The 14,754-nt window shown below is 35.1% G+C and overlaps 1 protein-coding gene across 5 annotated transcripts in view; it reads right to left on the reverse strand.

Moving 5' to 3' along the window:
• Positions 1–14,754, reverse strand: part of RIMS1 (regulating synaptic membrane exocytosis 1) — a 101,571-nt gene that overhangs the window by 19,408 nt on the left and 67,409 nt on the right. Inside the window, exons 15-16 of one of the 5 annotated variants that reach the window (XM_029284081.1) lie at positions 14,571–14,683; positions 9,547–9,713 (exon numbers count right to left, since the gene is read on the reverse strand). The exons of the other annotated variants lie outside the window; for them this stretch is intronic. Coding sequence (XP_029139914.1) covers positions 9,547–9,713; positions 14,571–14,683 — 280 coding nt within the window. The remainder of the gene's footprint in view (positions 1–9,546; positions 9,714–14,570; positions 14,684–14,754) is intronic. 5 annotated transcript variants of the gene reach the window in all.

Genomic DNA, 14,754 nt, shown 5'->3' on the forward strand with positions numbered 1-14,754 from the left:
TATCTTTTCATGTAGATTAAGATATTTTGTGGAGTTAGAGATATTAGTATTTGTTTATTTATATATGAATATTATCCTGGGATTAGGTTTGGGAAGTCCGGGGGGGTGGGTGGGGGATTTTACTTTTTATTGTGTTTATTCATGCTTATGATTGTTTTTTTATGATGAAAATCAATAAAATTTCTTTGGAAAAAAAAAAAGAATTAGAGCCTATTAAATTAATAGAACTTCCATCTGAGAGTTAAACTAGAGAAAGGTGAAATTGTAAAAAAAATACCTGAGGAATACCAAAAATAGAACAACCATGATTGGGCAAAAATTAATGGGAGTGGGAGCAACTTCTAATTTCCTGCCAGCTTCCACATTGATATTGCTTGTGGGAAGTTGATGGGGAGCATCAAAAATCATAATCGTGTGACTATGGCTGACCACAGCAGCGCTGCAGTGGCCACAAGTTTACAAATACAACTGGTCTGAAGGTAACTTGAAATTTCAATTCCACAGGAGAAATGGATCTCTTGTTTGCATTCTTTTAATGCATTTGAGATACCTTCAAAAATTCTGCCCTAGCATGCACCATTTTGCCTAATTGAAAATTACAAATAAAAGGACAGGAGAATTTTAGTGATATAGAGATTTATTTACATGGGACAATGCTTAATTCTCTTTTGAAATAAATTGATGTTATTTTTTCTGGATCTACTTCTTTCTTCCTGTTAGTTTTTTCTCCTTGGAAAAAACATCCTGCAGCCAAACTTCCTTGCCTGATTATTGCATGTGTTGCACATGCACACATGTTGTGAATTCTTAAATTGGGTAAAGAAAGGATTTATTACACAGAAACAGAAAACATGACTGGCACTGAAGTAAGATTGGCAATGAAGTAAGAAGCAAAAGACTAAAATACAAGATAATAAAGTACTATTGTTTGAGCAATTCTGATGTGATCATTTTTTTGCCACCAAATTTTAACCATTACAAATCAGTCTTACTCTGGTTAGGTTTAGATTTTTCTATCACAGCTACCCTACTTTATATAAGAATTTCCTATTCTAACATAGGAACCCCAAAGATGAAAAATGTAGATTGGTTTTATAATAGCAGCCACAATATTATCATCATGACCATCATCCCAAAACAAGAAAAAAAAAGTCAGTTCTTTCCTTAACATCAAGGGCAGGACACAAATCTTATACATGATAAATCTAATTTTTTGTTGTGAAACAAATTAATTACAATATTAGCCATGTCTATTATTGAGCGACTATTTTAATTTTCCATTCTCAAATGCTCAAAGATGAATCTTTCTTGAGATCTACTCCCCTGAAAATTTGATATCAGTGGAGTTGCCCAGCTATAGTTTTTGGTGGATTTCATTTAAAAATAGGTAATTATGAAGAAATCATCTTAGTATTTATTCCTAACCATAACCACTTTTTATCAGAATAAAACTAGATAAGTAAGAAACAAAATGAACTAAATCCTCAACCCTGGGAAAACGAAAAAGTCATTCATTACACACATTTGTTCTTGAAATAAATAGTGAAGCTCTTTGCTATACTGCTATTGTTTTGAATGTATCACAATTATTAATTACACAAGGATTAGGATGCAGGATAGACACATAACAGAAATTTTTGGGGAAGACTAGAATTCACAATATTCCAGCTTCTAGCTTGGTGCCTTAACTATTACGCCAAACTATACAGTATAGATTTCCATTACAATATTAGAAATAATTAAGATAAGAAAATCCTAGTGGTATGTCACTGTGATTGTTGTCAAACATTCTGATAATTACGTGTCCCAAATCTCTTATTAAAGGGATAAGAAATCATAATCCTTGATACAATAGTTCTGAGATAAGCAGTTTACTAAAATCTATACTAGGTACTGAGATGCCTTGGAAAATTACATTTCCCAGCATCCTTGATGCACCTGTCTTCTAAGGCCTTCCTCATCATGGGCCATCAACCATCAGTGCTTCATCTCTACACTTAAATTCTAAGGGAAGGGAAGATTCCAGAAGATTCCAGTGATCACTAATGAGCATCAAAGCTAAACTTGGGGGAGTGATTTTTTTCCCCCTGGTAATTGAGAGATACCTTGATTTGACTGAGCCTATCTGAATCAAGTGAAAGTTTTACTACACCGCAACCCAGAAAACCTTGTGGTAACCCTGTATGGCTATTGGACAGTGTCTCCCCCCTCCCAATAACGGAGCAATCCTATTAGCCTACTTAGCCTGCAGGACAATTAACCTTTGAAAACTGAAGGTTTCAAAAAAATATTTCACAGGAATATCTCAAAAAGAAGGAAGCCCTTGGGGCATTTATAAACTTAAATTAGCTTTCTATTTTAGGATTAAATAAAGGATTGCTGAATAACTGCCTCTTAGTTCTGAAAAGAATTTCAGAATTTGTATGTGAAATAGGGACATCTAGAGTTCAAAAACAAAATATCAAGCTTCTACCAAGATTCATATCCAGATTTTTGAGGAACCCTAAAGCAAATTTAGATCTTTCTGATGGATTTAAATTATTCTTAAAATCATGTATTTCTCATTAGAAGAATCCCATCATCATTGAGAGATAAATACAAATTAACTAAAAGAATTAATGTGGTCCTATCAAAAGCTGAGCTATTCAAACAATCAACATTGTATATTTTGATGGCACAAGCAAGCTACATTTCACTGTAATCGTCAGTGTTTTATTTCAATGATGTGATGCAACAATGGAAATAAAAAGGCATACTTTACTTATTGTGGGACTCAAATTGAGCAGCATGTTAAAATAATATAAATTGGTCATTCTAAGTTTCTCAAAATAATATTTCAATATGTAGATCAATTATATGCATACAAATAAGCATATGACAACACTCCTCCCCTCAGATTCAGTTTAATATATAACAAACATCATATTGAAGGCTGTATAATTTTAGTTTGCCAAATAAACTTACACATTTAATATCTGTTTTGTAAAATGACTCACCTATGCACTCTATGAAAATACATCTTTTTTTGAAATGAAGGCCAGCAGCACAGTTGCTTCTGCACAAGATGTGAGTCACTATTTTTCGATCTTGTTGATCTCTTAGCATGGAATCTTTGATAATTTCATTCAGATAGATTGTCCCTATTTCATATAATTCTTCAGTACAATAAGAAATTATTGATAGCTCATGGGCTTCTTTTTGGACCATAGATAGGTTTCCTTATTGTGGTTTGTTGACAGATTTCATCAATGCTGTCTGCTTTCTCCATTAAATACCTACTACTGTAAATCTGAGTGTCTATGGATCTCTTTACAAGGAGGTGGCTCATGAATATTAATTTCAGAGCAAGTAGAAGTCCTGGACCAAAGAGAAAGATAATCATCTCTATTTAATGAGGAACATCATATTTCTAAAAATAAACTACCCTGTTATTCCAAGTGTCCCATATTTAAGTGTTACTTCAGAATGTCCTCAATGGTCCTTTCAGTCACTCACAGAGAACATTCTTATCTTGAAAAGAAAAATTAGTCTTTTTACAAACTAATTAACATTACAATCCTATACAAGTTTTCTTACAAACAAGTTCTGTTCAGTGAAACTTAATTATCAGTAAATATTTATAAGAGTAGGATGTAAACAAAAACTATTTAATTTTAAACCAAATGAAGGCTTCAATTGCATTGATCAGAACTGTCTAGTAATAAAACTTCACTCCTGTCATCTTTCTTAATTGGAAAGGAGAGTAATTTGAGATTCACCCTATAATCAAGTGGTGAAGAACACACAAACTGCTGAATATTATAAATAGCTACTCAACATGAAGAATAATGAACATGATAGTGTACCAAATAATGGTAGACATATTATGTGTCATAACCTTTTTGGCCCTGGGCATTTTCGCAAATGGCTGCCATGGATGACATGGCCAGTCATCAACATTTTACTGGAGGATTTAGTAAAGTTACTCCTGCTTTAACATTCTAAACCGTTCCATCGCATGCTACATTCCACTATTTCATTTATACTTTGTCATTTTCTAGGCATTCTTCCAAACAAAAGTGTGCCACAATTTTTGCTGTCTAGAAGTGTTATTTATTTGTTTTTAAATTGGCTTTATTATTTTCATAAATATCTGAAGGTGGCAAATGTACCTAATACTCCTTCCTCCTATTTTCCCCATAACAACCATCCTGTGAGATGAGTTGGGCTGAGAAAAAATGACTGGCCAAGATCACCCAGCTGGCTTTCATGCCTAAGGCAAGGCTAGAACTCAGAGTCTCCTGCTTTCTAGCATGGTGTCTTAACTGAAAAACATTCTAGTGAAATGAGTAAGGGTAGTACCAGGTAGTAGGCCCATTCTTTGCCTCAATGGTTATTATTAGATTTTTATCTAATAAATGGGTCTATATGGGGGGAGGGGGGCAAGGCAGCAGAACATACTTAAAGTACGGCTTCCTATTTCCCCACAACTACAACTCTGTGAAAGTGGGTTGAGATGAGAGTCAGTGACTGGTGCGAAGTCACCTTGCTGGTTTCATCCCTAAGAGAGATGCAATCCTCCTGGTTCCTATGCCTTAACTACCACACTATCCCACTATTATAGAGATCTGCAAACTAGCTCCCTATATTATACATTATAATGGTACCTATCTCACCAGTTGGTGATGTCTCTCGAGAATTCTTCTCCAAATCTCCTGAAGATGTCTCTTTGTTAGTATCTGACCACCAACAAATCCTTCAAGAAAAAGGGAAACTCACCTCACAGCTTAAATGAGGGTGGAAGTCCAAAGAAATAACCTTTAAAGGATGTGGTCACTTAATCCTATCTCCAATAATTCTTCTCTCAGTAGCACTGGGTTTTAAGTATGCAGACTAGAATATATTCAGACTTATGTACTGAATGTATGTGTGTTTATTCCTTACAGAAAAGGCACTTTCATGTACAGTAAGATATAATGTTGCTCTTCTAGCTTGGCCAGACCAAAAAGAGTCACTTGATATTTAACAAAGATACGCAATCAGTTTGTGTTTATCATGTGTTTGTGCTCTATCAGTTATGATATGTAAATTGTTTTACAGTTAGAATTGCCTTGATTCTAAACATTATGAAATAACAATATAGTACTAAATATTATGAAAATGGTGAAGGACATATCAGAGAGGGTTCTATCATTAAACAATATGAGTTGTCTCCTCTAAACCACATATTTTGATTGAAATAAAATAGAGGAAATTATTAGTTATTAAATGTGTTACTATAAAATGTTGACTCCTGGTGATGGGGAGGGAGAAAAAGAGCTGTGAGATGTTTAGTTTTTTAAAAATACCTTTGGTTGTTTAGAATAGCAACCAAGCAATGCATGAACATCAGTTGAAACATATGTCATTCTTCCAAACTAATGAAATCATGACATCTTGGGTTACAGGTACAAATTCACAAGGGAAAGAAGCTAGCCTTTACCTCACATCAGCAACAGTATGCCTTCTTGTCTTGTCTTCCACATTCTTTTTTTTTCCACTGTGCCCCGTCTTGTCATCTAATTCCCACGAAATCCTCCTGTCTTTTTTGCCATCAACTTTGCAGTTCTCTAAGGATTTTGATCTTCCCATAGTCACAACATGCAGGCATGCAAAATTAAATGTAGATAACTCAAAATGAAAAAAGGAATTATGAGGTACTTGTTATCTGTCCCATATGTCACCTCCATCTGCAGAGCCAAGCTTTATCTCCCCACCAACAATAATTTACCTTATCCTTTTTTCAAATCCTGTATTGGCTTAACCATTTCTGAACCTCAGCAATTTCAAAGGTGTAGACTTCAACTCTTCAAGGGGCTGGCTGGGGAATTCTGGGAGTTGAAGTCCACACATCTTGAAGTTGCTGAGGTTGTGAAACATTGGGTTAACCACTCCACCTGACAAAGTGAGCTTACAAAAGCTTATGCCTTTTAGGAAAAGTTGTTAGTCAAAAAAGGGGCTTAGACTATTGATTGGGGGCTCCGATAAATTAACACATCACTCCTTGTGCAATGTCTAGCTTTGTGTGTAAATTTAACAAAAGAAAGAGGGAAAACTAAACCACTGAAAACATTTGATTGCAAAATCACGTTATCTGAAAGCAGGGTTGTGAACAATTGATGTCCTAAGCACAGCCCAACAATAAAGCCCTTTGGCCCTTCCACTGTTTAACTAACAAAACATTAAAACTCAGTAAGAGCTGAAGGTGAAACAGGAAGTTAAAAATTCAGTTTTCTTCCTAGTCATCTCCCAGGAAAGACACCAGAACTATATTAAACTTTTTTTTAATTCACACTACACAGCCATAAATAATAGAATTTCATTTTACTTATAACTAGGGCAACAGAAAAAAATGCAAATTTCAATGCTTCTTAATGCATTTTTAATAAAATTGTTGTAAGGGAAAAATGGAAATATATTTTTTTTTGCTAACTATTTTTAATCGCCCTCCCAAAGATAGCTAAGAGAAATAACCCTTCCCTTGGTGCCATAAGCATATGTTTTTGTTTGTTTGTTTGTTTAATGATTAATCCAAGATTATCTTAAATGCAAGAAGGGCCAGGTTTGCTGGTTTTAAGGGAAATTTTATTTTTTCTTTCTGGTTTCATAATTTATAAGTCTTTGTTCAGTGCTATTTACTTAATCAGTTAAATAAAGAAGGACTTTTCAAGAAAAGTAGTCGCACTCTCACACAGTTGAAATCAGATAATTCAAAAAGTTCCAAATTTATCAAAAACTATTAGGGTGTTTTGTACCCTTGTACAGAAATGAAACAAACTAATATTTGACTTGCTAAACCGTAATTCTTATACCTAAGAATTGTTATTTTAAGATAGGGTAACTCTGTCACATAGTATATATATTAAAAATCTTATTGCTGAGAAATAAATTTGAATAGCAAGCAATGCTATTGTTTAGTGTCTTAAAAAAGAAATACAACTGTTCATTCAGGAACATTATTGCAACACTTTTACTTGGAATAATTCCAATCAAACTTGATGGACATACTTATGAAAACACCTTCACAGGATTATACTTTCAATGGGTTTCTAAAAACAAATCAGATATTTATGTTTTGTCTATATTAATTAAATTCCTGCAGGCTATGAAATACTTTTTTGCATTATTTCAAGAGATGCCTTAACCTATAATTCTCTTCTGAATTTGCTTTTTCAACTCAGATTCTCAAACTACCGTAGAGGGAAACAGAATAATGGAATACTAGATCATATGCCTGAGATTTGTTTGAAGGGTAACAGAAAATTCCTACAGATTTCTTCCTTACCAAAATAAAAGAATTGGATAGATTAAAAAGGAAACGGTTGATTAAAGGATTTTCTTTGTGTGTGTGTATGTGTGTGTTTTGGGGGGAGGGGGGAATCTGGTTCACATTTTCCTAGAAAGTTAAACAAGTTGTGTTTTGCCCATAAGACTTGTATGTATCACATCATATATGTGAAATAATGTGCTGTGATGTATCAGACATTGAAATAGTCACTCATATGTCTGCAAACCCCAAATTACTTTACAGTGTACACCTGATCATTCTGAAGCAGTTGAAAATATAGATTATGTTTTTTTTCTGGACTTATAGCTCTGGCTGGGGGATCAGGTGGCAGTTGTGTCCAGATAGGTCTTTGTACAGATTCAATATATGCCAGTTGTGCCCATTTCTGAACTGGAAGCATTCTGAACCTGCTAGACAGTCACTCCCTATCACTGGAAGGCTTGCTTTGATCGCTTTGTGTGTGGCTTGCTGCAATGCACTGTACATGGACCTACCTTTGAAGGTCACTTGGAAGCTGCAGCTGATCCAGAAAACATGGGCAATCATGAGCATGCATAATATGCCCATGTAACACCTATGTTCTTTTACACTAGCTAACAGGTTCAGAGCAATTTGAGATGCTTATAAACTCCTTCATTGTGTAGGGCCTGGCTACTGTCTGTCTCCTGTGATGCCTGCCTATCCTGTTTAATCTGAAAGAGTTGTCATCTTCTGGGTCCCATCAATTAAACAATGCAATCTCATGGGACCCAAGAAGTAAGCCTATTTTTATGTGCTCACTATACTCTGGAACAGCATCTTTCCAGAGATTTGTGTGGCTCCTACCCTAGACTTATTCAAATAAGCTCTTAAAACCTAGTGCTTCCTCTGGCCTCAGTTTACATTACATGATAAGCTTCTTATGGAGGAGTTCTATGTTAAGAACATGCTGGTTTATTCTTGTGGATTCATTTTTAAGATTGTATACTGCCCAGAACTGTTACGGAGTCAAGTATCCTTAAAAATTTGGAACATATTTGAATAACATGCCACAACCAAATACTTTAACTGATTTTGTGTTGCTCACAGGAAATTACCATACAACTAGACTTAAGTTTTAAGGATTTCGAAGATATGATGCAGAAGAAGTATTTCGTAAAGCAACTTAAATGTCCAGACTGCTATTTGATTATGATTGCTTCATTAAATAAGGACAGATACAGTGGTTACAATGTAATACTGCAGGCTACTTCTGCTGACTCCTGGCTACCAGCAGTTTGGCAATTCGAGTCTCACCAGCTGAAATTTGACTCAGATTGTTGGGGGCAATATGCTGACTCTGTAAACCGCTTAGAGAGGGCTATAAAGCATTATGAAGCAGTATATAAGTCTAAGTGCTTGCTATTGCTATAGACTTTTTAGATGAAATAAAACTCTTGTTAATTTTAAGGGATGCTTTGTACACTGACTATTAATTATTAAATACTGGCTTGATTTTAATAATGGTTCTGATATGTTAAACTGATGTAAGATCAGTTTTATTTTCAACACAAATCTAACATTACTTCAAAAATTCTTATTTGACTTTATATAGTTTGTAAATCATGTCTATATTTTTTTTTACTTTTTACTTGAACAGAATAAAACAGTTGGAAGGGACATTTGAGGTCTTCTATTCCAACATGCTGCTCAAGCAGGAGACCCTGTAACATTCCACTCAAATGGTTGTCCAATCTCTTCTTTAAAAAATCTGCAGTGATGGAGCACCCACATCTTCTACTGGGTTTTTTTGGTGGCCCTGCTTTTAAACAATTATTAAAAATAAAAGGGAAAAATCATACTGCAAGTATAAAAACTTCATTCGCTGGAGTTCAAACTATATTGAACTTGCTTGGATGGTAGTTAACAGCATTTGCTTGAAATTCCTGCACATTTCAAAGGATCTTTGCAAATTAGAGGGTTTTTTTGGTTTTTCTGCACTTTCTTTGAACCCTTGATATGTTTTGATGTAATGCTGTATCCTGTGGACATCTGTATTTGTGACACATGCCAAAATGACTTTTTTAAACCACTGCTTTACCATATGAAGAAAGGTGAGCGTCTTCGTCTGATCTCACCAAATGTTTACTGTTGTTGAGGAATCTGTTTATTTTGTAAAATTATGTGAATCTAAAATATAGGGTTTAGCAAATCATTGTACATTGTATGGAAAAAGAGATAAGGTTTTAATCAGCACATTACCCTAAAGATTTAAAGCTCACCTGATTCTGCCTCTTGGATGCTCGGATTGCTCTGACATAAAGCTTGTGCTGCTGAGGCGAGAGGCACTGCTGGTGCGGGAAATAGCTGACACATCACTGACATCACTGTCTGAGGACTTGGCAGAGACATTATCACAACTTCTGTACTGATCGGTTTGTATATTATACTGAAGATGAGAAGAGACAACGTGAGGTCCATTGACACGCATGCAAAACCAAAAATGTCATGTCATTACAAGCACCGTTACGAGAGGCACAACTTCAGAAGGCCGCCAATGAGCTGCTGCTGCTTTTATGTAGTACAGTAATTAAAAAAAAGAGGCATACACTATTTCATAAAGTTTAAGGGACCAGTTTATGAGAAGGTAAACAGTAAGAATAGAGTATTAACTTCAAAATGGATAAATAAAAATATTAATTTGCAAATGACCATGATTCTGATCGTTTCTGTATGCACACATTATCTCTGTCTTAAAAAAAAAAAAAAGACTGGTAGGCAGCATTGTGGTAAGGAGCCAAAGATAATTTTGCCATTCTCATGTTCAGCAAGAAGTTGCTATTTTTTTTAAAAAAAAAATGGTGGCGGCATTAGCATTGTTGAGTATTGAAATGATTAAGGGTAACAATCTGAGCTGCTAAATGATGATGCAATCTCTTCAAAGTTTCTACTCTAAACTTGATTTCCAATGAGTGTTTACTACTATCAGTGCCCATGGTCCACATTTGGATTTTGTTGATTTCTAGTGGATACTCTTAAAACTATTATTTAGCAACCAGGGAATGGAAAGTGTACAGCAAAATAAGGATACTAGAACAAAAAACCCTGCTTCTTGTTAGCATTTCTGTTGTTCTTTAGTGCTGTTTTTAATGAAAGGAACAGATAGCACAATCCAGCTAAAATGACCATTTCAGAATGACCTGAAAATACACTAAGTATTGATATTTTTAGTAATTTAACAGTAAATAATTCAATCACCCTATTTGTCAGTTTGGACAATTAGTTGAGAATATAAATGCAGTACATTGGCTATAAAAACACTCAACACTCTTCTAAAACACCCTCAACACTCTTCTAAAATTTATTAAATCATCTATAAGCTATGCTCAGTTTCAAAACCCATCTACAGTATCAGTGTTTCATGCCTGGTTTTACAATTAAACTCCCTGCTTTATATTATGAATACTACATAAGAAGCTTTAGTTAAGTAATTTATAAAAAAGTATTTCACAAAATTAGGAAGTTGTATATATAAATACGTTGCTGCTAGCAGTCTCCTAGAATCTTGCCCTCTAGGCTTAAAACCCCCATCTGCCTGAATCAGCTGTATAAAGCTGCTTGTTTCCTGGCTTTCAATGTTTCTGCCACCTGTCTCTTGTTAATAAAATTCCCACTTTACAGTTTCAATCTTCGAACTATTTCATTACGATTGGATTAGGTATTGGACCACTTTTCAATCTCTAATGGTCCTTTTTCTGTTACATATCAAATGATCGAATAAACTCAGGTAATAACAAAAAGATCAAATAAATCAAGTAAAAGATTAAAAAATCAAGTAAATTGCAGGCTGTGTGGAGGCAACATCCTGTAGTCCAGTGATGGCAAACCTTTTAGAGACTGAGTGCCCAAACTGCAACCCAAAACCCACTTATACATCGTCGGGTGCCGGGTGGATGTGGCCCATTGGGTGGGCGTGGCTGCGGTGGTAACTGCAGACTGGGTGGGACTAAAAAGTTTGATCAATCAATTCCAACTTTGCAAGATCTTTTTTTCCCCGCAAGATGAAATAGACTGATTGATTGAACCTTTTTTTTTTTTTGCACACAGTGGCGGAGGCCTAAAGCGAAAAGGTTTTATAAAAACCAGCTGAAGGCCTAGGACTGGGGTGACGGTGTGCGTGCCCACAGAGAGGGCTCCGAGTGCCGCCTCTAGCACCTGTGCCATAGGTTCGCCACCACTGCTGTAGTCTATCCACCAAAAGATCTCCCCAAAATCATGGTGATGCTTTCTGGTTTTCCTCAATGTGAAATTTTTAATATGGTGTATTTGCACAATACGATAAGCCATAAAGCTGGAGAAGGCAGTTTGCAAGCTACATGGTTCAGAAGTGGGGGAAGGTCTAGTTTATCAAATACCTTACTGAAGTCCAAGTAAATTATATCCACAGCATTTTTCTGGTCCATTAATTTTGTCACATTGTCAAAGAATGCAATAAGATTTGTTTGGCTCGATCTGTTTTTGACAAATTCATGTTGGCTTCTGTTTATGACTTTGTTTGCTTCTAGCGTTTGCATATTTGTTGCTTGATTATCTTTTCCAGAATTCTCCCAGGTATTGATGTCAACCTGATAGGTCTGTAATTTTTTTTCCAACTTTAAAAAAGAAAAAAAAAAATGGATCCAGAAAACTACAGATCTATCAGCCTGACATCAATACCTGGAAAGATTCTAGAAAAGAAATATAACAATATCTATTCTTCCAATATCTTTGCTTTCCAAAAACTATTGTAATTTAATTGTCTATTTAGTAATTATTTATTAGATTTCTATATGGGCACACTCCTGGAGAATTTATTGTGGCTTCCAGCAGAAAAATCATAGAGTAGAACCAATTTAAGGAAAGTAAAGTTTTTAACAGTTTTTAGTTAAAACAGCTAAAATCCATATTCCCACTGTTATTATATTTATTATTAAATATTCTAATACCCATAACCATATTAAAATTTCTTCCAAACATTACTGCTTTCATAGCCTTTCTAAATATCAATAGAAAAGGAGCTATATGGATATTGTTGTTGTTGTTAATTGCGAAGTCGTGTCCGACCCATCGCGACCCCATGGACAACGTTCCTCCAGGTCTTCCTGTCTTCTACCATCTTCTGGAGTCCATTTAAGTTCACGCCTACTGCTTCAGTGACTCCATCCAGCTACCTCATTCTCTATCGTCCCCTTCTTCTATTGCCCTCAATCTTTCCCAGCATTAGGCCCTTCTCCAGTGAGTCCTTCCTTCTCATTAGGTGGCCAAAGTATTTGAGTTTCAACTTCAGGATCTGGCCTTCTAAAGAGCAGTCGGGGTTGATCTCTTCTAGGACTGACTGGTTTGAACGCCTTGCAGTCCAAGGGACTCGCAGGAGTCTTCTCNCAGGGTGATGTCTCTGCTTTTTAGTATGCTGTCTAGATTTGCCATAGCTTTCCTCCCCAGGAGCAAGCGTCTTTTAATTTCTTGGCTGCAGTCCCCATCTGAGGTGATCTTGGAGCCCAGGAAAATAAAATCTGTCACTACCTCCATTTCTTCCCCATCTATTTGCCAGGAATTGAGAGGGCCGGATGCCATGATTTTGATTTTCTTAATGTTGAGTTTCAAGCCAACTTTTGCACTCTCCTTCTTCACCCGCATCAAGAGGCTCTTTAGTTCCTCTTCACTTTCTGCCATTAGAGTAGTATCATTTGCATATCTTAGGTTGTTGATATTTCTCCTGGCAATCTTAATATTATCTCAAGGGTTTGTGACACAACCAAAAGGCATTGCTTTCTGCTGTCCCCATAAGTCTCACACAGGTAGGCAAAACTCTCAGCACTGCAGCAGTTCCTAATTAGCTTAGTGGAATACACTTAGTGGAGTGTCTTTTATATATAACTATAAAAAAATGTAGAATGAGACAAATTGTCTAATACAAACAAAAGCAAAGAGAAGGTCCAAAAATACCAGTTTGTTGGTATTTCTGAATGATGGGGAGCAAATAATAAAAAGCAAAGGAGAAAAAGGACAGTACAACATAATCATACCAACTGTGCCTGTTTTCTTCACGCATTGCTACACATACACATAATAGGTAGAACATGTATCACAATCTCATAACACGTGATGAAAATGCTGTGTTCTACAGATTACATTTATCAATACATAAGTTGCCATAATGTTTTGATCTGAAATCTTTGAGGGAATTGAAAAAAAATTGCACAACATTTTTTAAAAATAAATCCCATGATAGGGGATTATTGTCTAGATTGCCTACAATAGATAAAAAGTGGTGCTTGCATTAACAAATTGATTCAATTTCTCCTGTTAGCAATCAGTAAGTTATTCCAGAAAATTCTAATTATTGGATAATAAAATCACTAGCAAAAATCACAGTTTAAACAAAAACTTCTGCTTGTAAATAAACAATTACTATATATGATTGATCTGACTAATGTGTTTAGTCAACACATTAATGTATACAACTGAATATGTGAATAGCAAATTGAATCCTTTCCTTCTGCAAACTCATGCTATAGTATGTGACGAGTTTATTATCCATGGAAACCTTTATAGATAAGTAAAAGCTTTCTGCTGTAAACAGTCACACTATGTACATGAAGAACAGTTGTGAGAGATTATGAGGAAGAAGGAAAAGGAATAACTTAAAGAGGGAATGACCTGCTCACCGCTTCTTCTGAGCTACTCACTTGCTTCTTGCCTGCACAGGGCTTGTATTACTACTTGAAATGTAAGTTTCCTAATTGTAGAAAGACTTTTTTTTTTAAAGGAGGGATATCTCCCTGATTCAGTTACAAATCCTAGAGATAGATTTCCAATTTGACAAAAATGATTTGTTTTAGAAATCCTCCTTAAGATGTTTTTTTAGCTTTAATTGACACAATGTGAAGATTAATGACTAATATTCTTTATTATTTTAATGGGTGGGAAGGGGGAACAAAACAATAATTTTATTTTCCATAACCAGAATTAGAATGTTTAACTGTAACCATCTCATATATTCTTTTAATGCAGTTAGTTTTTTTTTTAAAAAGTTGAGGAGTGTTCCCTCCTTGAAAAAAATTCACAAATGAAATAATGACATAATAATATGGTTTCTGTAAAATAACATAGTCCCAGTAGCTTCCTAAGCTAAACCAATAAAAAGCATCTTTGGAGTGATATCAGGTATTCCTCCTCAATATTTTTGTTTTATGCCATATTTTTAACATCTACAGTATGTAAATTCTCCAACTTTTGAAACAAAGTGTTGTATTTTGATATTTACCTTAGTATATTGCTCATGTTCAAGTTCTTGACTAGAACCACACCCTGTTGTCTGATTATACCGGTGCATTTTCATTTTCATCTGTCTTGTTCGCTCCTCCACTACTAAATTTACTGCAAAAACAGATAATGGAAAACTATTAAAAAGTGGTTGAAAAACTTTGAACGTAGGAAGTGATTTGATG

This window comes from Protobothrops mucrosquamatus, unplaced genomic scaffold (assembly GCF_001527695.2).
Source record: "Protobothrops mucrosquamatus isolate PMUCROS unplaced genomic scaffold, P.Mucros_1.0 scaffold366, whole genome shotgun sequence".
Lineage (NCBI taxonomy): Eukaryota > Metazoa > Chordata > Lepidosauria > Squamata > Viperidae > Protobothrops > Protobothrops mucrosquamatus.